This window comes from Doryrhamphus excisus, chromosome 1 (genome assembly GCF_030265055.1).
Source record: "Doryrhamphus excisus isolate RoL2022-K1 chromosome 1, RoL_Dexc_1.0, whole genome shotgun sequence".
NCBI lineage: Eukaryota > Metazoa > Chordata > Actinopteri > Syngnathiformes > Syngnathidae > Doryrhamphus > Doryrhamphus excisus.
In genome coordinates this window covers 15,571,875-15,595,700 of record NC_080466.1, presented here as the reverse complement: position 1 = coordinate 15,595,700, position 23,826 = coordinate 15,571,875, and the positions used below count along the sequence as shown (strand labels likewise).

Genomic DNA, 23,826 nt, shown 5'->3' with positions numbered 1-23,826 from the left:
ATGTTCCCTTTCTGCTTTGTTTTGGGGGAAACGGTAAAAGCCTCCCTGATGCACCGCCGGACAGGATGGAATTGTGTTTGACCCGAGTTCCACGGTACTACATTACCTTTCTACTACATTACATTTCTACTGTATTACCTTTCTACCGTATTACCTTTCTACTGTATTACCTTTCTCCTGTATTAACTTTCTACTACATTACCTTTTTAAGACATTACCTTTTTACTACATTACCTTTCTACTGTACATTACCTTTCTACTGTATTACCTTTTTACTGTATTACCTTTTTACTCCATACATTTCTACTATATTACCTTTCGACTACATACATTTCTACTATATTACCTTTCGACTACATTACCTTTCTACTGTATTACCTTTCTACTGTATTACCTTCCTACCGTTCTGCCATTTAGAGAGAATATAGCATTAGTCTTTCAGCAATCGTTTTATTATGTCTTACCCATGGACAATAATACTCTTCAAATGACACTCTTCAGTGTAGTCGGTATACAACCTGTACACAATTCAGGTTGTCAATTCCTTGCAATATTTAAAGGCGGTGAATCACATTTGTTCATAGTTAACTCATAATTAATCACAATTTATTGCAGATAGATTTTATCCATAATAAAACTGTATTGTACTTTATGTATTGTGCATATTCTACCGTCTAAATCCTTCTTGTCTTCGTGCTTTGTCAATTAGAAATGGCAAGTAAAAGCGCAGTCACACAACACGGTTTTTGTTCTTCCTGTGGTCCCGGACTCCCTGGTGTCAACTTTGGCCACACCAACCTCTTCTGAATCGGGGCACCAATGTTTATGTGACACAGACGGGCTCGCTTGCTTGCCTTGTTTTTTATTTATTTTCCCGTGGTTCCAGAAAGAAAAGCTTGTCTGTAATATCAGATGGCTGCAAGGTGGAGTCTCCATGACTCATGGCCTGCAGCCTGCTAAGAGTGGGGGTCTCTGGCTTTCTGCTGAGAAACTAGCCAAGTTTGACAGTTCCCAGGTTTGCACACAAATGCTTTGGCTTTAAAAGGCAAAAAAATGGAGGAGAGCTTTTTTGGCGTCGGACTCATGTGTACCCAAGTGTGTATGTGTGTGATGTTTCTATCTTGTGATGCCTCGTTCCTTGAAGGCAGAACTTTTCACCGATCTGGAGTCTTCTATTTTCCACCCAGTTGCTCTATTGACAACATGAACAAGGTTTCGCTTTTCCTCGCTCCTCTCGGCTGTCGCCTGTTGTCCATTACGCTCATTCCACGTGCTTTATGTAATGAAGTCCACACAGCTTGTCCTCATAACAGCCGCGCATGAGCTGTCCGCCCTTCAAACACGCACTGTGTCATCAAATTGTGCATGGACGAGTGTGATCCGGGTCATCACATTCGAGCGTATGTCTTTAATAAGGACACTGAATATCTGTTATAATAATGTCTTCCTCATTAGAGTCTTAATGCAACAGTTATCCTATCACTTGTTGCGCATAGTTAGTTATGTAGAAGAATAGTCAATTGTTGGTTGTTGGTTTTGTTTTGTGTCGCAGGGCTCTACATTAAAAATAAAAATTACTTACTCATGGGGAATCCTTAAGGTGAGAACTACTTGCCCGAACTTGCCCCATGTAAAATGAAAAGACTGCCATAATGATATCATCTCATTTTTGTGGCATCACATGAGAATCTCAAATAAATGATTATTAAATGATTATTATTGAATAGACACATTTGTGTACTAGTACAAGTGTTTTTAATCCATTAAAAAATGCTCAATGTTCAAACAAATAATTTGTGAAGCAAAGGTGAGAAAAATACACAGAGAAATGGAAGCGCTAGATTTTGTAGCTTGTGCAAAATCAGTACTTGGTATTGGATCTAATCGGTGGTGTTTCATTGTGACCGCTTCAAATTGTCACGGCAATGTGATTCACTCACCTGTGCCATCATTTGATTTGATTCCGCTAATAAAATACTTGTTTAGGAGGCACTGGTTCATCACTTTTTGGTGTTTTTCTTCAGAAGTTGTTGAAGAATTAGACCATGTTGGCAGGGACGCCATGATAGATGTTTTCGTAGTCAAACCATCGCTGATTGGTTGATCGCGAACAAGAACGGATGTGGGTAAAACGCGGACTGTGGACCACGGACCGCGGTCTAAATAAACGATTCTGATTGGTCCATTTCAAGATTTGCAAGGATTGCTTTGCAAATTACCACCGGAATTACGCAGTCCGTGTTTTACCAACACACAACAAGAAATCTCTTGGCAGTATGGCATGCCAAAGTGCACTTGGGGGGGGGGGAGTGCATTTTTAGACAAAATGTCTAAACAACGATGCCACAACGATGCTACTCCGATTTCCTCCCACATTCCAAAAACATGCTAGGTTAATTGGCAACTCCAAATTGTCCATAGGTATGAATGTGAGTGTGAATGGTTGTTTGTCTATATGTGCCCTGTGATTGGCTGGCCACCAGTCCAGGGTGCACCCCGCCTCTCGCCCGAAGACAGCTGGGATAAGCGGTAGAAAATGAATGAATGATGTTTTGTTGTTTTGCAAATTTGGAGTGGTCAGACCGGAGCAGGAGGGGATAGAAAAGAAGAAAAAAGAAAAGGGGGGGAGCGCGTTTTTAGACAAAATGTCTAAACAACGATTGGATTTACTTGCCCGAATTTTGTTTTAACTTGCCCCGGGCCATCGGTACATCGTTATTGTTGAGCCCTGTGTCGGGAACTGGACTGTAGAAATTGGTGTTTCATACATTTCTGTTTCTTAAACTATGATGAAATAGAAAATGTGCCATACTTATACCTTTTAATATGTTGCCTTGACTTTGGCTGCATTTTCTTTTACATAATCATTCAATTCTTTTATATTGTGCATATATATCGTGTATATATATAAGGGTAATTTGGTCATCAAGTGGAGATATGAAGTTTTTATGGGCGGGCATATTTCAAGACACGACGCTGCAAATGTCACTTAGCGATCCGACCTTCCGTCCCGTCAGGTGTAGTGTTTCTGCTATGTTCAGGTGTATCAGGGTTCAGTGTAATGTTGTCAAAACATTCACTTTTTCCATCAATGGAAGCAGGCGAAATTTCCACTCTGGTTCTGAAAGCCTTGGGAGTCACATGTGCTGCAGTTGACCAATAAGGGCATGCTTATTTCTGACCACGCTAAATGGAAAATAACACCAAATCTGTGACATGAGAATGCTAAATATTCTTCAACCCGAGACGGTGTTGTTATTTTAACATACTCTGCATGTGCTGGTCTGTAAGCGACCCCGCCCCTTTTACTATGTAATGTTTGACAAGGTGCTAATAAAAACACTTGACGGTTGCGCAACAGTCCACTGGAGTAGTCGAGGCTTTATGTCAGGCCACCGAGGAGAGAAAAAAAATGCAGAGGTGTAAGGTGCCAGTTGCTACTAGCAACCAGAGTGCTGCAGAAATAAGAGGTGCAGTTGTAGGCCCGCGTCACCTTTTATGGACTTGCACACCCCTGCTGTGGATTCCAGCATTGTGCCACTACGTTGTAGATGAAACTACAAACCGTATGCATTTGTATTTTTTTTATATGTACAGTTGGTGTTTGAGTAATATCACTTGTTGGCAGACAGGAGCCACTCTGCCTTTTCAAATAATCCACACTACAAAGTCAGTAATAACTAGGGATCGACCAATATGGTTTTTTTCAGGCCGATACCGATTTTTTCACCCTTAGCCGATTTGTGGCAGGCTGCACGGCGGTCGTGTGGTTAGCGCGCAGACCTCACAGCTAGGAGACCAGGGTTCTATTCCACCTTGGCCATCTCTGTGTGGAGTAATGGCTCTCACTGTGGTTTGCTGGAGTCCCAAAGCTTTAGAAATGGCTTCATAACCTTTTCCAGACTGATAGATCTCAATTAATATCAGTTTGTTAATTAATATTGTTTATTACTTTAATAGGGCTGCACGGCGGCTGTGTGGTTAGCGCGCAGACCTCACAGCTAGGAGACCCGGGTTCGTTTCCACACTCGGCGATCTCTGTGTGGAGTTTGCATGTTCTCCCCTTGCATGCTCCGGTTTTCTCCGGGTGCTTTGGTTTCCTCCCACATTCCAAAAACATGCTAGCTTAATTAGCGACTCCAAATTATCCATAGGTATGAATGTGAGTGTGAATGGTTGTTTGTCTATATGTGTCCTGTGATTGGCTGGCCACCAGTCCAGGGTGTACCCTGCCTCACGCCCGAAGACAGCTGGGATAGGCTCCAACACCCCCCGCGACCCTCGGGAGGATAAGCAGTAGAAAATGAATGAATGAACAAATGAATGAATGATGTTTTATTGTTTTGCAAATTTGGAGTGGTCAGACCGAAGCAGGAGGGGATAGAAAAGAAGAAAAAAGAAAAGAGGGGAGTGCATTTTTAGACAAAATATCTAAACAACGATGCCACAACGATGCTACCCCGGTTTCCTCCCACATTCCAAAAACATGCTAGCTTAATTAGCGACTCCAAATTATCCATAGGTATGAATGTGAGTGTGAATGGTTGTTTGTCTATATGTGCCCTGTGATTGGCTGGCCACCAGTCCAGGGTGTACCCCGCCTCTCGCCCAAAGAAGACAGCTGGGATAGGCTCCAGCACCACCCGCGACCCTCGTGAGGATAAACGGTAGAAAATGACCCTTTGCCGTGTCTGCACTTGAATAAATACCATATACAGTCTTTGATAAATGCCTAAAAATATCCATATCATACTTTTTTAATATCGATACAGTATTGTAGAACAAAGATATTTGTGAAACGATATTTTCTTACACTTACACTTACACTAATTACTAATGTGTGTTGGCCTTGGCGTTTCTTCTTGCTGCTAAAACTGCAACTGAGAACCCTCGCTGCAGACTTGTTAGTCACATCGACGTGTGCGTTTCCTGCACGCTTGCATCAAGTATCTTGTATCAAGCACTTGTGGTCGTGTTTCTTTCAAAGCTTGTAGAGCAACAAGTCGTGCTGCAGTGGAGTGAAAATAAGCTACCGAGGCAGAAGCAATGCCCTACATGCTTGGCTCGGGTAGACCGTCTCAACGCGGCTCACATGTTCTGTCTTTTTGCTGCCCTCATTTTAGTGTTTAGCCTATGTCTACATTGTTCTCTATTATTATTATTATTACATTTCTGCATGTGGAAGCTTTATGTCGCCTTGTAGAAGCAAGGTCACCTGTTCAGACACAGTCTCAAGTTCATGTTTTTTTAATGCACAAGATTAGACACATGAAATCCAGAAAATGATATGTAAATGTTACACTTAAGGGGAAAAAGTGGGCTAATAAATTAAATAATATAGAAATAATAATATTAAAAAATAATTAATTAAATAAATAATAATAAATAAGATAAATTAATTAAATAAAAGCACAAATACTGCAGATTTCAGAAAACAACAGATAAAATGATACAGCACTCTCCAAGAAGCAATGAAGTCTGTAAAATTAAATAATTAAAAAAAATCAAAAGAACAAAAAATTGTTACAACTATAATGATGAAAATGGTAATATTAATGATGATTATAATAATGGTGATAATAATAATACAATAATAATGGTAATAATAATAAAAATTATAACAATAATGATAATAATAATGATAACAATAATAATATTACAATGATAATAATAACAGGGGAAAACAAGACTGTGGCATGAACATGATTATATCTTGCAAAAAGGGGTTTTGAGCTTGTGAACAGATAGTTGAATACAAATGTAAATAAGGGAAAGTTATATTTTGATTGATGTAAGAAATGCACTGTAATGTTTCACATATTTGCCAAAAAAAAAAAAAAATTATTAAAAATAATTATTTTCCCTGTCGTCTCGGACCATTCATCATACGCAGAGACACGATGCTTCCTTACTCTGCACAGCTCCGGTCTTTAAATACGCTCGCCATATTCTGCGATGCTTCCCATGGGGGGCACCCAGGGGGGGGGGGGGGGGTCGCCGTATACATGCCACGTCAGGGGAATCTCTTTGCTGTCTGGAAATAGTTCTGGTTTGCCTTGTGTCTGTGTGTGTCATGCAGACCTTTGAGGCAATAGTAAAGAGTTGTAGTACTGTATTACTATGAAACGCATGAAAACATATATTTTGTCATAAGTTGTCATGCCACACACATTTGGTTTTGACCTGTTAGCAGCAAGATGAACAGGATGTTTGCAAAGGGGTTAACTACAATACAAATGTCATGGTAATGGTTTTATTTCATTTGAACATGCATCAGATTACAATTGAGTGCATCCCATAATCAGTTCACAGTTCCACATGTCCAAAAGGAGTAGGAAGAAGCAAAGCTTATTAAATCCTACCCCTCCATCTGGTACTTTTACAATCAGTAACTGTTACATTTGTTCACTTCCTGCTTTCTTAATACAGTTTAAGTTTTTTTTGAGGGGGGGGGGGGGTTGTTTGTTTGTTCTTTTTAATAATGTACCTCGTACAGAAGTAGGAGGTGATATGACCATCCAATGACATAATGGGTACCATAGTAACTGTCAATATAGTGATATATATAGCACATCATAACTGTTACATTTGTTCACTTCCTGCTTTCCTAATATAATTTTAGTTATTTTATGTTTTTAACTTTATTTTATTAATTAATACATTTATTTATTTTTGTCACGTACCAAAGTAACTTCCTGCTTTCCTAATATAATTTTTAAAGTTTTTTTTTTAACTTTATTTTATTATCATTATGTGATCCACAATGTGATCCACTTTTCATGATGACTGATGTTTGTGCATCTTTTGCCAAAAGTAAAGCAAGAACGTGAAATTATGTCCAGACATTATCGCAAACATGCTAGTCTTTGCTTTTTGCAGGTTTGGTATATAAACAGCATTCACTGCCATCAAAACTAATTTTAATATCTTCTTTTCATGTTTTTTTCCAGAGTTGGGGATGGCACAGCGCAAATTCGCGCAGTGCTTGGGAGAGTTTCAGTTTGAGTACATCGGCGACGCAAAGACGGACGATGAGCGGTGCATTGGTAAGTGTGGGTTTTTTTTGCATCTGTCTGTCATGATTCAAGCCGGTAACTCCGCCTCGGAGCGCCACCAAAATGCAAATGTTTGTCGACGGTTCTTCTCGGGCTACTCGTAAGTCTACCACTAAACATATAATCATCTTGTCTTTTTTGGGGGGATGCTTGTGCTGTGATGAGTTAATGTTGTCCGTTTGACGATTGAATGTACGAAAGGAAAAAAAAAACACGCGTATGGGGTTGGTGGATGATGAAAGTAAACACGTGTATCTGCTTTTGGATGTGAAAAAGAGGAGAAAAAAAGCCCCCCAGGCAATGTTATCAGAAACCGTTAACTGTTAGCTTTCTATTCATATCTTCCAGATGAGTCATTGCAGGAGTTCTCCTCATTCCTCAAGAACCTGGAAGACCAAAGAGAGCTGATGGTGAGCAAACCAGTCTGAGCCTGCTTGAAAACGTGGGGAAATACCTTGTGTGTGTGTGTGTGTGTGTGCACGCAAACGTGCACGTGGCCCCTACAGTTTGTACTAATACACACTCAAGTAACACGTATTAATGTCCATATTTGGTCGTCGCATCTATTAATGTCCTGGCAAAAGTCCCGGGATTTCATTTTCTTCAGCCCCCCCTTCATTTGGGAGGATGAATAATGTGGATGGCGTCGTATCTATCCTGGTTTACTCGCGCCTGTCTAAGGGTCAGTGCCGCCGCTGCACCTTCCTGGGAGTGGCAACGTCGTTAGGCTTTAAAATACACACCTCGGTGCTCACTACTGGCAACAAGGTCCACCACAATAGCAGGGTACCCAAAGAAACGCTGCAGTATCAAAGTATGCATTGTTTTATTAACGCTTTATGGAAAGTGGCGCATTTATGCTCTAACCTTCCTCTTGTGTTAGGGTCGGCATCGACCCGTTTTACATTTTAATGCATAAAAAGAATCACATAACATTTGTTTATTGCATCAAGGCTTTTTGACTTTGTCAGGAAACTCTATTTCAACAAAATAAAACCAAAAAAATATTTTTTACTACATTTTAAAATGGTCTAGTTGAAATTATGACCATTGTATTGTGAGGGTCGGTTTTGACCCGGTTATAATAATATGACTATAAAGCAATATTTTGAGCCCCAACTGAAATCATAAGTGTACAATTAGCCAACACAATGACAACCAGCTCCTCTTCTCATCATGTAAGCTTCAGGGGATTCTCATTTTGACCGCTTTTCCAGTATACATGTGAGGTGAATTCACTCATTTGACTGGCTGATTTCACATTTACAATTTGGATCATGGAAAGAACGGCAAGAAGTACAGTGAACCAAGATCTGGACCTGTTCTGCTTTTTCATTTCACTTTATACTAAAGTTCTGTTGCTGAAAACAATAACTTTTTCTACCTTTTCTTGACATTAATATATATGGGTCAAAATTCACCCCAACACCATAGATGTTTCTTTAGTGATTAATACTAAAATGAGAAAATAAATAAAACTAATTGATTTAAGAGATATGTTCTATAGCCCTCAGTAATAGCCATTATGATTCTTTTGAGGTTCATCTTACCATTTTTGGAAATTGAAATGGAGGGGTATAGTGACAAAAAAAAAGGCCTACATGGCCACACCAAAAGTATTAAAACAAACATTTTCAATAAATGAGGAAGCCTAAGAAGGTAACCAAAACATGAGAAGCAAATTTGATGGTTATTGTTTTTAGTGTATTTTATAGCTGATTTAATACATGGGTCAAAACCGACCCGTTAACATAAGAGATGATACCAGAAAGCTAACACAAGCTAAAAGGCTAAAAGTCATCAATGTTGTTTTGTCATAGAAAGTAATTAAAGGAAGCAAGATAGTCGAGTCGCAGCTATCCTGTTATCCTGAAAAGAAAGCCATAACAAGGCCACTGGAGTCTCCTCTGGAGCTTAACAGCCAGCCGATGATTGATTTGGGGGCAGAGCTTGAGACCACACTGTGGTAAACACTACAGTAAAGCGGCTTGGCCTTGTGGGGATGACATCATATTGCAAAGTAAGGAAAAGTGGGATGGGCTGCAGGCACAGACACGTCCCATGGCCTGCTAGCAACCCCGGAGGAACTTCCTTATTGTATCAGCAAATGCATGTGTGCACACAGGAAGTTCAAATTCATTAATAATTGCAATTAAACACACAGTTTAGTTGCAAATGTGAAAATTGTAAATGATTCATGGTGTTATATTTGAAAACAATTATTTTTATATAGGGCTGCACTGCGGATGAGTGGTTAGCATTCAGGCCTCACAGCTAGGAGACCCGAGTTCAATTCTACCCTCCGCTATCTCTTTCAGCGAAAATTGTCATATTTCACATATAGCTGCAAATGGTATTTAATCATGATTTATTCATACATTTATTCATATCATGTCGACTATACGAGTATAAAGGTGACTATAGGGGTGTTATTTAATGTCTGCAGGGCTCTAATAAGGTCATCAACAGGTTTTCTACGTTCTACTGTATAACTACGAGAATATTTAATTAATTCATATTGACTCACAGCTAGGAGGACCAGGGTTCAATTCCACCCTCGGCTATCTCTGTGTGGAGTTTGCATGTTCTCCCCGTGCATGCGTGGGTTTTCTCCAGGTACTCCGGTTTCCTCCCACATTCCAAAAAAAACATGCTAGCTTAATTGGCCGCTCCAAATTGTCCATAGGTATGAATGTGAGTGTGAATGGTTGTTTGTCTATATGTGCCCTGTGATTGGCTGGCCACCAGTCCAGGGTGTACCCCGCCTCTCGCCCGAAGACAGCTGGGATAGGCTCCAGCACGCCCCGCGACCCTCGTGAGGATAAACGATAGAAAATGAATGACTGAATGAATATTTACCTGGATAAGCAACCATTTTTTGTATTGTTTATGTTGTGGCATCGTTGTTTTGACATTTTGGCTAAATATATATGGCTAAATATGTAAAAGTAAAAGTTGTGTTGTGAAATAAATGAAATATTTGCTTTTGTCTAGATGAGAAACATCACAGAGACCCTCATGAAGCCCCTGGAGAAGTTCCGGAAAGACCACCTCGGCACAGTAAGGGTACTGTATGACGGCCAATTGCCTCTTCTCAGTATGTCTTTTCATTAAACCACTGTTGCTAAAAGCACTTTGGCTTTGATTCACCCCCCCACCCCCTCCTCCTCCTTTGGGAATGATGAATGACGGTCTTCTTCTCTTGTCCAGGCGGAGAGGAAAAAGTACGAGAAGGAAACAGAGAAGTACTACAGCTCGTTGGAAAAGCTTCTGAATATGTCTGCAAAGAAGAAAGAGCCGCAGCTGCAAGAGGTATTTGTAATACCTTGTATTCAAATATTTATTTGAACCCATTTACTAGAAAACGTGATATGGTTTGTAATGGTAATGGTAATGGTTTAATTTCATTTGAACATGCATCAGATTACAATTGAGTGCATCCCATAATCAGTTCACAGTTCCACATGTCCAAAAGGAGTAGGAAGAAGCAAAGCTTATTAAATCCTACCCCTCCATCTGGTACTTTTACAATCAGTAACTGTTACATTTCTTCACTTCCTGCTTTCCATATTACAGTTTAAGGTTTTTTTTTTTGTTAGTTTTTTTTTTTTTGTACCTCGTATCGAAGTACGAGGTGATATAAGCATCCAATGACATAACGGGTACCATAGTAACTGTCAATATAGAGATATATATATATAGCACATCATAACTGTTACATTTGTTCACTTCCTGCTTTCCTAATATCATTTTAGTTATTTTATTTTTTTTACTTTATTTTATTAATTAATAAATGCATTTATTTATTTTTGTCACCGAGGTAACTTCCTGCTTTCCTAATATAATTAAAAAAAAATTTTTACTTTATTTTATTATTATTATTATTTATTTATCATGTTTTCACTTCCTGCTTTCCTAATATAATTTAAGTATTTTTTCATTTGTATTTTTTATTAACAATTTTATTTATTTAGTTTTTAATTTTAATTTTAATTTTAATTTTAATTTTAATTTTAATTTTAATTTTAATTTTAATTTTAATTTTAATTTTAATTTTAATTTTAATTTTAATTTTAATTTTAATTTTAATTTTAATTTTAATTTTAATTTTAATTTTAATTTTAATTTTAATTTTAATTTTAATTTTAGAGAAGTATTGGATGACATTTTTAGGTAATTAATTGTTTTTAGCCTTATGCATTATTTTAGCTGTTTGAAGATGAACTATATCAGCAAGTTGAAGTATTTGTGATTTCAGAAATGTTGTATGGGAAAACGAGAACAGGGCAGCCAGACGTCAATTAGACTGTCAACTGTAGCATGGCTGCTATAATAAACGTAACATGGAAGTGCACATCAGTAATGGCGGGTCCGTGTTGAAGCCCCCGGCAGAGTTCCATGCCCTGCAAGTTCGCTTTGCTTTGTTTGAGTGTCCTCGTTTTTTTTTTTTTACCCAAAACCTCATTGACCCACGCGAGGCACCAATGACGCACCATCCAGCGACAAATTTTCCTGGCTGGTTTTGTACAGGAAGTGTGAACTGGCTTTGACAGTAACACCAAGGTCATCATCTGTGTGCAGTGCGTGCTACAACAAACCAGCACGGCCGCTTCTTAATGGATGGTTCACTCCGCTTGTCCAATGCATCCATGTAAGGTGCTCTCTCTATAGAGAACACACTTGAAATTGTTGACACAGTTACACTGTGTATTTTGCAGTGGGTAGATCTACACAGCGGCGTCTTTATAAGGAACAAAAAAAAGGTGTTGTAGGGTGCCAACCACTTGAGTATAAGCGACATATAAGAAAACACAAAAAAAGTGTGCTTTTTAGCGTACTAAACCACAGATCATTTTATTTTAGCTATCATCATCAATGTAGCATCAATGTAAAACAACGAAAAACCCGCCTCTTTAAATCTGTTTTTAATGTTTAACTTTTTATACCTGACTGCTGTGCCACACCCCCCCCCCCCGCCCCGCTTTTACTCATGTTTTAACTCTACTGGGATAGGCTCCAGCACCCCCTGCGACACTCGTGAGGAAAAGTGGTAGAAAATGAATGAATGAATGAATTATTATTATTATTATTAGCTGAACTCTTGTTGCTAGGCAGATTTTCACAGGGCTCAAGCATAACTAACTGCCCCACAGGCCAATGACTGAATGAGGTGTTTGAATGACAAACTAGAGGCTTTGTATTACAGCAATGGCTTCCACTCCACTTGCATAGAAACCGTGAACGTGAAGTAGACATCCCGTTGCCTTTTGAACACGGAAGTGATCATTCTTGCAGCAGCAAGATCTCCACTATCCTCAATCTCCACCCATACAGGCCTCCAAAGCCACGGAACTTCTCATCAAAGCCGTGTATTATTATTGTTTTTGCATAAAAGTTTAAACAGCATTTTTGTCTGCATAGAATCATAACACAGATGTAATGATGGTGGTTCTGTGGTTGTGATCTCCTCCAGTTGGCGAGGCGGATACTTAATTCCACATTTAGGGTGGCTGGTGTGAAGATGACACAGAGCGCCTTCTCTATTCTGTGTATCTTCTCCCTGAATTCTGTTGGTATTCATGTTTTGAAACTAAGTTGAATTTATGGCCCTCAATGATTCAGTTTCCTCACAGCGTCATCCATTCCGCTGGCCATTCTCTTTCAGCGTCTTCCAGCTTCTTATTTATGCTTGTTTAATAAGCCCGCTCTCAGATTTCAACTTTTTGATATATTGATATAAAATGAAACGACAAGAGGAGCCTCTAGCTTCTTTTTCCACACACCACAAAGACACTCCTCTGTACGCCAAAGCTCACCATGTTCCTCCCCGCCGGCATCTGTGTGTGATTATAACGGACCTCGTGGTGTGTGTTCTCTCCAGGCAGACATCCAGGTGGAAACCATGAGGCAGCACTTCCAGGAGGAGTCGCTGGACTACGTGTGCAAGCTGCAAGAGATCCAGGAGAGGAAGAAGTTTGAGTGTGTGGAGCCGGTGAGTGACGAGCAAGAAAACGCCGTCGTGACGTGGATTGCATCCGTCAGCGTGTGATGTCATCTACCTTTTGGTTTTTGTTTGTAGATGCTGGCCTTCTTCCAGACGGTCTTCACTTTTTACCACCAGGGTTTTGAGCTCGCCAAGGACTTTGACCATTATAAACGAGCGCTACAGATCAATATTCAGAATGTAAGCTACACCGGTGCAAACGTCATACAGCTTCTTCACACTAGTGAAGAAAAAGTCAGCAAAATAAGCTTGTTAAATGTTCCTTTACACTTTCTCTGGAAGGCTAGACCTCCACCCAGGTTTATGGTAATGGTTTTATTTCATTTGAACATGCATCAGATTACAATTGAGTGCATCCCATAATCAGTTCACAGTTCCACATGTCCAAAAGGAGTAGGAAGAAGCAAAGCTTATTAAATCCTACCCCTGTCTGGTACTTTTACAATCAGTAACTGTTACATTTGTTCACTTCCTGCTTTCCTAACATAGTTAAAGTTTTTTGTTTTTTATTAATTTATTTTTATTTTTGTTATTTGTTGTTGTTTTTATTTGTTAATTTTAATTTTCTAATTGGTTATTTTTATTTTCATTATTTTAGATGTTTGAAGATGAACTATATCAGCAAGTCAAAGTATTTGTGATTTTAGAAATAAGGAGTTAGTATGTTCTCTGTAGGCGGCATTATGAATTATCCTTACTGACCTTTTTTGCAGTACATTTAGCCAGTGAAGATTGCTTTTATAGTTATTAGCCCATATTTCCACACAATAAGTAAGATATGGTAGAACCAGACATGCCACCATTTTCAGTCCAAATGACGTGTAAACCTTCCTTTTGCAGACGAGGAGTCGCTTTGAGGGTGCACGCTCCGAGGTCTACGAGCTCATGAAAAGGATCCGGGAGGCGCCTCAAGACTACAGACAGACTAGTGCCATCAGCTGTGAAGGCTACCTCTATGTCCAGGAAAAACGTACATTCCACATGGACTTTAAAGTCTTTAACTTTTATGTCATGTTGCTGAGTGTTGATGTCCGTGTGTTCCCAGGGCCGCCCCCATTTGGTTCCAGTTGGGTGAAACGTTATTGCACCTTTGTCAAAGAGCAGAAAATCCTGCATATGGTGACGTTTGACCATAGATCAGGTGGAAGGAGTGTGAGTATCCGCATTAAATGCTAACAAGCAGGGGTGTGTGATACTACAGATTTTGGTATCGAGCTAACAAGCCGTGTGTTCACCGTCTTGTTTGCATCTTTTCTTCTTCAGGGTGAAACGGAGTCGGTCACCCTCAAGTCCTGCCTTCGCAAAACGACAGACATGTTGGACCGTCGCTTCTGCCTGGATCTGGACATTACGGATCGGTACGTGGTACACTTTGAGATACGTTAATACTCTTTTAATATAATGACATGAATTTTCTGCTCTCTCTCGCCGTCTCAGGCCAGGAACGGCCCTCACTGTGCAGGCTCTTTCAGAGGGTGACCACAAGTTCTGGATGCAGGCCATGGGTGGCAAGGAACCTGTGAGTCCGGACAACTTTGTAGTATACACTTGTTACTCGTTTATCGTAATTGGTTGTCGCCTCAGCTGTGAATTTCCGTAAAGTAGGAGTCAATATTAATTAATTAATTAAATATTCTCGCACTTATAAAGCGTAGAAAACCTGTTGATGACCTTATTAGAGCCCTGCAGACGTTAAATAACACCCCCATAGTCACCTTTATACTGGTATAGTCGACATGAAGTGCAATAATAAGTATGGCTGTCATTCATTCATTCATTCATTCATTTTCTACTGCTTTTTCCTCACGAGGTGTGCTGGAGCCTATCCCAGCTGTCTTCGGGCGAGAGGCGGGGTACACCCTGGACTGGTGGCCAGCCAATCACAGGGCACATATAGACAAACAACCATTCACACTCACATTCATACCTATGGACAATTTGGAGTCGCTAATTAACCTAGCATGTTTTTTTTTGGAATGTGGGAGGAAACCGGAGTACCCGGAGAAAACCCACGCATGCACGGGGAGAACATGCAAACTCCACACAGAGATGGCCGAGAGTGGGGAAAGACAAAATAAGAAGCCAAAAAGTTACCACTTCCACACAAAATAGGAGGAGAACTCATTGATTGATTGATTCATTCATTTATTCATTTCCTACCGCTTATCCTCACAAAGGTCGTAGGGGGTGCTGGAGCCTATCCCAGCTGTCTTCGGGCGAGAGGTACACCCTGGTGACTGGTGGCCAGCCAATCACAGGGCACATATAGACAAACAACCATTCACACTCACATTCATACCTATGGACAATTTGGAGTCGCCAATTAACCTAGCATGTTTTTTTTGGAATGTGGGAGGAAACCGGAGTACCCGGAGAAAACCCACAACTCCACACAGAGTTTGCCGAAGGCCACTTTAACAATAGAAAACCACCAATCTAACTAGTTAGTCTCATTCTAAACTTCAAAAAAAAGTTTGAGTGGGGAAGAAGGACAGAGTAAGTGAAAAATGTACCACTTCCACACGTGGTGGGAGAACTTTTTTTTTTCATTATGTCATGTCGGACTCTGCATCTCTGGATGACAGATATTGTCTCATCAATGTAACATTACTGACACCTAGTAGTGACCAGAATACTATACTATATGTGGATTGTCTTTCTATATTATTTGACTAATAACAACCCTTAGTCAAGTCAGCATGGAGCAGCGACCATTAATGCATTAATTCATTATTTTAAAAAAATGTTAGAGGGACAGCTGTATCTTCATCATCCATCTATTATATCAGTCTGTCTGTCCTTCGTGTCACAAAATAACAAATATGTTGTGTCTTAAACAGATTGGACACTATCTGGGAAGAACTTGTTCTAAGGAGAGAGGAAGTGAGTGTCCTGATGAACTTAAATGTTGCATGTATTATATTTATATAATCAGTATGCCTTTGTCATTTTGTGATAAGATTAAAAATATTATCTTCATTTAGTAAAAGTTTAGACCTCACCGTTTTTTTTTTCCTTCTTCTTCTTGCAGTTGATGCCCAGCTTGACGAGGTGGGCTTGAATTTTGTGAAGAACTCCATCAGCGCCATAGAAACAAGAGGTGAGCATTCACTTAATAGGTGACTTACATCAGTCGACTCGATGGAAGTCCAACTTTGAATGAGCACCAAATAATTTGAGATAACTCCTCCTACTTTTTGCTTGAAACGGTGCAGGGAAAAAACAGCAGCACTTTTGCATCGAAATGCATTGGCTTCCGCTTTGACCCACTACACACACACACGTGTGTGGAAATCGGTTGCATTGTGTTTGGGTAATCACTGCTTGCAAACTCACAAATGACTACTCGAAGAGATTCAATTTGGTGCAGGGACTTTTGTTGTACACAAGGGGGCGAACTTGCACCTGTTTTGAACAGCAGAACCTCAACCTCATTGCCATTGATGTGGTAATTATTACTCAGAATGAAACTGCTTCTTTTAAACGTTACAAGCACTTATTTAATCATTTGATGTTTAAAGTGCCTTAATATCTATTATATATAGGGCACAGTATATTTTGTTTTTAGCCTTTTTTCTAGTATCAGCATTGTCTTAAAGTTGTATTAAAAATATATATATATTCGTCCCTCAGTGGGGAAATTTGAAATAATATATAATTATATATTCATATAAATAAATAAATGAATAAATAAATAATTATAACAATAAATCCTTTTATTCCTGTGCAGGTATAAATGACCAAGGCCTGTACAGAGTTGTGGGAGTAAGCTCCAAGGTCCAGAAGCTCCTCTTATTAATGATTGGTAAGTCATTGTTTATTTTTCCCTCTCTGCTCCTTTTTCAAAATGAGCTCTATGATATGGTAATGGTTTAATTTCATTTGAACATGCATCAGATTACAATTGAGTGCATCCCATCATCAGTTCACAGTTCCACATGTCCAAAAGGAGTAGGAAGAAGCAAAGCTACTTAAATCCTACCCCTCCATCTGGTACTTTTACAATCAGTAACTGTTACATTTGTTCACTTCCTGCTTTCCATAATACAGTTTAATTTATTTTTAGTTTTTTATTTATTATTTTTATTTGTTAGTGTTATTTTTGTTATTTATTGATTTTATTTATTTATTTTTTCATTTTGATTGGCTGGGTGGATCTAGCCTCTCGTCCAAAGAGAGGGGTAGGCTCCAGCATACCCTAGTGAGGATAAGTGGCATAGAAAATTGATTAATTTTAATTTTAATTTTAATTTTAATTTTAATTTTAATTTTAATTTTAATTTTAATTTTAATTTTAATTTTAATTTTAATTTTAATTTTAATTTTAATTTTAATTTTAATTTTAATTTTAATTTTTTGTCACATACCAAAGTATGAGGTTATACTCTTCATCCTTGTATTTTATTTTATTTTATAGCTTATTATTATATAGCTTATTAAATCATACCCCTCCATCTGGTACTTTTACAATCAGTAATTGTAACATTTGTTCACTTCCTGCTTTCCTAATATAATTTAAGTTTTTTTTTTATTATTTTTATTTTGTATTTTTATTTATATTTTGTCACATGGATATGATATGAGTGTGGCCCCCAACTCGGCGGTGACACTGTGATTTTTTTTTCTCTTTAATATTCCCCAGCCATCGTCTGTCTTTCTCATTACTCACATTGACTGCTAAAGTGCAACAAGTAGTAGTTTTTGTTCCAGACAAGCAGACACGTCCTCACACCCTGGCTAGCCTCATTAGCACGCAGCTGTGACGGGCTCAGTATCCATCCTCGGGGCCCCTCCTTTACTTCTCAGCGTATCTGCCGTCCTTTTTTTTTTTTTTTTTTTTTTTTGCACGCTCCCTTCCTTGTCTGCTCCCTGGTTTCCTGCCATCCCTCGCAGAAGCGGGGCTCGCTTTCCCGAGCTCTGTGTTCAGAATGACAACCAACCCCAGCCTGTCTCAGCTTCCACAAACCTGCGCACTCATGCTGTGTAGACTCCTCGTCCAGTACAAGAACACAATAATGAACTCATCTAACACTATTTCAATTTTTGTTAGCATTGTGCTAACCTGTTAACCTTGCTTCGGTTATGTTATGGTAATGGTAATGATTTTCATTTTATTTGAACATGCATCAGATTACAATTGAGTGCATCCCATAATCAGTTCACAGTTCCACATGTCCAAAAGGAGTAGGAAGAAGCAAAGCTTATTAAATCCTACCCCTCCATCTGGTACTTTTACAATCAGTAACCGTTACATTTGTTCACTTCCTGCTTTCCATAATACATAATACATTCCATAAGGTTTTTTTGTTTGTTTTTTTTAATAATGTACCTCGTATTGAAGTACAAGTTGATATGACCATCCAATGACATAATGGGTACCATAGTAACTGTCAATATAGTGATATATATATATATCTATATATATATATAGATAGATATATATATATATATATATATATATATATATATATATATATATATATATACATAACTGTTACATTTGTTCACTTCCTGCTTTCCTAATATAATTTTAGTTATTTTATTTTGTTAACTTTATTTTATTAATTAATAAATGCATTTAAATAATTTAAATAATTATTATTATTATTAAATCCTACCCCTCCATCTGGTTACATTTGTTCACTCCCTGCTTTCCTATTTTTTTTCAACTTTATATTATGAATTGTGTTTGTTTTTTTTAGTTTTATTTATTTAAATTTTTTTTTGTCACATACCAAAGTAGGAGGTGATATGAGCATCCAATGACGTAATGGGTACTATAATAAGTGTCAATATAGTGATATATATAGCACATCATGACTGTTTCTTGATGTCAAAGGCAAAATTCATTGATTTTTAATCTGCAACAGTCAGAGAAAGGAGAAAACTCCACAGAATATACATCAGAAAATAAATTTTTCGGGGAGTAGGAGACACCCCAACCTTATTGTAAACTCTGAAGGGATTCTTACGGTCCCAAACGTGTTGGAAAATGGATTTTTAAAAGTGCGTGAATCTCATGTTGATTGGACTTTTTTGAAACATTTCACCTTATGTAACCTTTCTTTTACTGTTGTTTTGAGCCAGAAATAGCCGCATGTGGCAGCACCAGTCATGTGTGCTGACAGACGGAGCTTACCGTGTGTGGGGGGTGAATTACACTTTCAACCCCGAGGACCATCCTCATCCATCGTCATGGCCGGCATCCAATCACATTACAGCGCCATCAAAGACAACTCTTTTTGATGCCTTCCGTACGGTTATCTAGCGCAGCGGCATTCTGCTCTCTAGTATTACAGGTTTAAGATCATGTCGCAACTTAAATTATGAAATTCTGACACACACACACCCCCATCATCATCTTCATTTCCAGCACACCACCTCCCCAGAGTATCCCAGCAGACTCTCCGGAGTAATGAGAGATTAATTAATGTTGTAATTATTGTAGAACCAGCAACTTCCTTTCATATCCGTCGGGACAGCAGCAGCTTCACTTTTATTCTGTCATTACACTTTACTGCACATATTTATTTTTTATTGGATTGTAGCTGGGCTGCACGGTGGTCGAGTGGTTAGCGCTAGGAGACCAGGGTTCAATTCCACCCTCGGCCATCTCTGTGTGGAGTTTACATGTTCTCCCCGTGCATGCGTGGGTTTTCTCCGGGTACTCAGGTTTCCTCTTCGGGTACTCCGGTTTTCCTCCCACATTCCAAAGAAAACATGCTAGGATAATTAGCGACTCCAAATTGTCCATAGGTATGAATGTGAGTGTGAATGGTTGTTTGTCTATATGTGCCCTGTGATTGGCTGGCCACCAGTCCAGGGTGCACCCCGCCTATCGCCGGAAAACTGCTGGGATAGGCTCCAGCACCCTCCGCGACCCTCATGAGGAAAAGCGGTAGAAAATGAATGAATGAATGGATTGTAGCTTCCTACTTGAATGAAAATATTAAATATTGTGTGTGTGTTTTGGTTCAGACGAAAAGAGCACCGACGTGGATCTGTCCGCCAGCGAGGACTGGGACGTCAAGACCATAACGAGCGCACTGAAGCTGTACCTGAGGTGGGGGGTCTCCTGCGTCATGAATAAAGGATTACAGTGCAATACAAAATGTGTAATATTAAGTGCCAGGTTTTGCTTTTATGGAAGTGCTAGATACTTGATTATGCAAAGAGGTTGCCATGCATGTCTCTTCCACTCCGAGCAGCTCCTTCCAGGTTTGACGGCGTGTGGGTGAAGCTCTGATATTCAAATGCACTTTGGCTATACGACACTCTGGCGCTTTCGATGTATACACTCTTGTTTTTGCTCCCGTTTTTTTTTTTCATGAGGTGAACTCCAAGATGAAAAACTTTTCCCATACACACAAAAGCGGTGTTTATACTTGCATGCATTTTGCCTCCGCATTGTCCCGCAATTTGCTGTGGCGATACGTGTCGTTTATTTATTTATTTATTTGTGGCACTCCTTAAAAAAGACTGAAGACTACTTTGCTTTGTGTTTATATAAAATGTTGAACTTTAGAGAAGAAACTTAAGCAATAACAGAAATGTAAGGCTGCAGAAAGAGCAAGAAGGAAGCAATAAAGTACAAAAAAGGAGGCATGGCCAATTTGACCATTAGACCTCACAGCTAGGAGACCTGGGTTCAATTCCACCCTCGGCCATCTCTGTGTGGAGTTTGCATGTTCTCCCGCGACCCTTGTGAGGATAAGCAGTAGGAAATGAATGAATGTATGAGTTCTCCTCCTATTTTGTGTGGAAGTGGTAACTTTTTGGCTTCTTATGTTGTCTTTCCCCACCCTCGGCCATCATGTGTGGAGTTTGCATGTTCTCCCCGCACATGCGTGGGTTTTCTCCGGGTACTCCGGTTTCCTCCCACATTCCAAAAACATGCTAGGTTAATTGGCGACTCCAAATTATCCATAGGTATGAATGTGAGTGTGAATGGTTGTTTGTCTATATGTGCCATGTGATTGGTTGAAGACCAGTCCAGGGTGTACCCCGCCTCTCGCCCAATGACCTTGGTTAGCATCGTTAAATTCATTCCAGAAGATATGACTGGAACCAAAACGGATGCTAATCCATAAGAATTCATGTCAAATTAATTTTTCCATTCCAAGCCACAAATGTTCACACGTTTTTTTAGTTTTACAATTATAAATGAGGCTGCACGTCGGTCGAGTGGTTAGCACGCAGGCCCCACAGCTAGGAGACCCAAGTTCAATTCCACCCTTGGCCATCTCTGTGTGGAGTTTGTATGTTCTCCCTGTGCATGCGTGGGTTTTCTCCGGGTACTCCGGTTTCCTCCCACATTCCAAAAACATGCTAGGTTAATTAGCGGCTCCAAATTGTCCATAGGTATGAATGTGAGTGTGAATGGTTGTTTGTCTATATGTGCCCTGTGATTGGTTGAAGACCAGTCCAGGGTGTACCCCGCCTCTCGCCCGGAGACAGCAGGGGTAGGCACCCCCCGTGACCCTCGTGAGGAAAAGCGGTAGAAAATGAATGAATGTTTTTGTTGTTTTTTTTTTCCAAAATAAGACATCTGACATGCAAGTCATGTTGGCAGTTAGTATATTAAAAGTTGAAATACTTGGAAAGCAACTGGCGGGCCGGATTCAAACGCTTTGTGGGCCGCATGTGGCCCCCTGGCCGTAGTTTGCCCACCCCTGTGTTAGACAGTCAATTTTGCATAACACAGGACCTTTTAAGTGAATATTGAGAGATGTATTTGTATGTTTAATGTCGGTTCAAGATGTTGCTAACAAGACGTGAGAGTAATTCGGGTCGGCGGCCATATTTGACGTGTTGTCACAAGCATTCATTCATTTGATAAAGTTGATTAGTGGAAGTATTCTTCTGACTTGTCGACGTTGTTTCTGTCGGGCTTGTTGGGAGAAGGCCGAGCCAATGTCATCAGTTTCCTCTGAGACTTTAAGTACCCCTGGACAGTGTCCAGCTCTGGAGTGAAAGTACCTTCAGATGAACTTGGTTATCTCAAACACGTGCGCCATCTAATTTCATCCACCCACCTCTCGGCCCGGGCCACATTAATCACAACCGTGCGGGCACACATACACTCCCCCGTAATAAAACAGTATGGCTGCTATTTCTGTCCCTCGTCTCACTTATCCCAAACCCTATTCCCCTCTGTCTGCCCCCCCCCCCCTCCCCCTGCAGGAGCCTTCCCGAGCCACTGATGACCTACGGACTTTACAAAGAGTTCATCAGCCCTGCGAGTAAGTCCCGACATGCTCATAATAACAAGCAAACACTACAGGCCTCACCACCGGAGGGAAATGGAAGAAAGATGGTGGTGTATTTATCAATTGATTAATCGATCGATCGATGTATTTATCAATTGATTAATCAATTGATCGATCAATGTATTTTTCAATTGATTAATCGATTGATCGATGTATTTATCAATTGATTAATCGATCGATTGATGTATTTATCAATTGATTAATCGATCGATCGATGTATTTATCAATTGATTAATCGATTGATCGATGTATTGATCAATTGATTAATTGATTGATCGATGTATTGATCAATTGATTAATTGATTGATCGATGTATTGATCAATTGATTAATCGATTGATCGATGTATTGATCAATTGATTAATTGATTGATCAATTGATTAATCGATTGATCAATTGATTAATAGATTGATCAATTAATATATTGTTTGATTGATGTATTTATCAATTAATTAATCGATTGATTAATTTTTTCAAAAAGAATGTGACGACATTAATAAAGAAAACTGCAGGAGGAGGAGTGGAGGAGTGGTTAGCGTGCACGCCTCACAGCAAGGAGACCCAGGTTCAATTGCCTCGGCCATCTCTGTGTGGATGTTGCATGTTTTCTCCGGGTACTCCGGTTTCCTCCCCCATTCCAAAAACATGCTAGTTTAATTGGCGACTCCAAATTGTCCATAGGTATGAATGTGAGTGTGAATGGTTGTTTGTCTATATGTGCCCTGTGATTGGCTGGCCACCAGTCCAGAGTGTTCAGGGTGCACCCCCCCCCCCGCGACCCTCGTGAGGATAAGCGGTAGAAAATGAATGAATGAATTTTGAATTTTATTGTGCATTTATATACATATGGTATACTGGTCCACCCCAATATATACTGTCTGTACTACTGGTTACATTCATGTCACCTCGTACGTATATCAGCATTCTCATTTGCCCAACATCATTTATGTATTCATTTTCAATCATATTACAACAAGTGCTATAATTGGATCAGGTTGACATTTTTATCAGGCACTAGCAATGCCCTCTTAACGACAGAGGGGTAAGAAATGGATTAGCAATGATCTTTATTTATATTTATGTGTTTGACAGATGACAGCATCCTTTTTTTTGTTGTTTTTTTTTTTTATGTTTTAAATCCCCCCCCCTCCCCCTCATGGTTCCCATAGTAATGATATCCGGCGTGGGCGTTCAGATGCCCATGTGTGAGGAAATATTTAAGAGATGATCTCTGAGGCGGTAACGTAAAGCTATCTCCTCTGCCAGCCGCCCCCCCCCCCCCCACACACACACACTTTTTTGCTGCTGCCAAATTCCGGCATGCCGTATATTACCATTACATCTCTTCTTTGGTCCCTGAAACGGGAATGCATCATCCTCTTACCCTTAGCCCCCTGTACCGAGTTTATAGCCCCCCCGATGATTGTGTCCTTAAAGATCTGCTAACTTTTTATTTTCTGTAATATAACCTATTAGGTGGGTGGGGGCCTTTTAAGTTG

General features: G+C 39.6%; 1 protein-coding gene across 9 annotated transcripts in view; it reads left to right on the top strand.

The window, feature by feature from the left end:
• Positions 1–23,826, top strand: part of arhgap10 (Rho GTPase activating protein 10) — a 53,889-nt gene that overhangs the window by 2,496 nt on the left and 27,567 nt on the right. For 8 of the 9 annotated variants that reach the window (XR_009118233.1, XR_009118239.1, XM_058046038.1 and 5 more), the window contains exons 2-16: positions 6,951–7,046; positions 7,404–7,465; positions 10,050–10,121; positions 10,266–10,367; positions 12,937–13,047; positions 13,135–13,239; positions 13,900–14,029; positions 14,105–14,211; positions 14,323–14,417; positions 14,497–14,578; positions 15,900–15,942; positions 16,091–16,159; positions 16,790–16,864; positions 20,038–20,122; positions 22,243–22,301. Coding sequence is in view for 7 of the 9 variants with exons in the window: in XM_058046038.1 (XP_057902021.1) it covers positions 6,951–7,046; positions 7,404–7,465; positions 10,050–10,121; positions 10,266–10,367; positions 12,937–13,047; positions 13,135–13,239; positions 13,900–14,029; positions 14,105–14,211; positions 14,323–14,417; positions 14,497–14,578; positions 15,900–15,942; positions 16,091–16,159; positions 16,790–16,864; positions 20,038–20,122; positions 22,243–22,301 (1,293 nt within the window). In the remaining 2 variants the exon portion in view is untranslated. The remainder of the gene's footprint in view (positions 1–6,950; positions 7,047–7,403; positions 7,466–10,049; positions 10,122–10,265; positions 10,368–12,936; positions 13,048–13,134; positions 13,240–13,899; positions 14,030–14,104; positions 14,212–14,322; positions 14,418–14,496; positions 14,579–15,899; positions 15,943–16,090; positions 16,160–16,789; positions 16,865–20,037; positions 20,123–22,242; positions 22,302–23,826) is intronic. The other variant, XM_058046036.1, reaches the window with a different exon arrangement.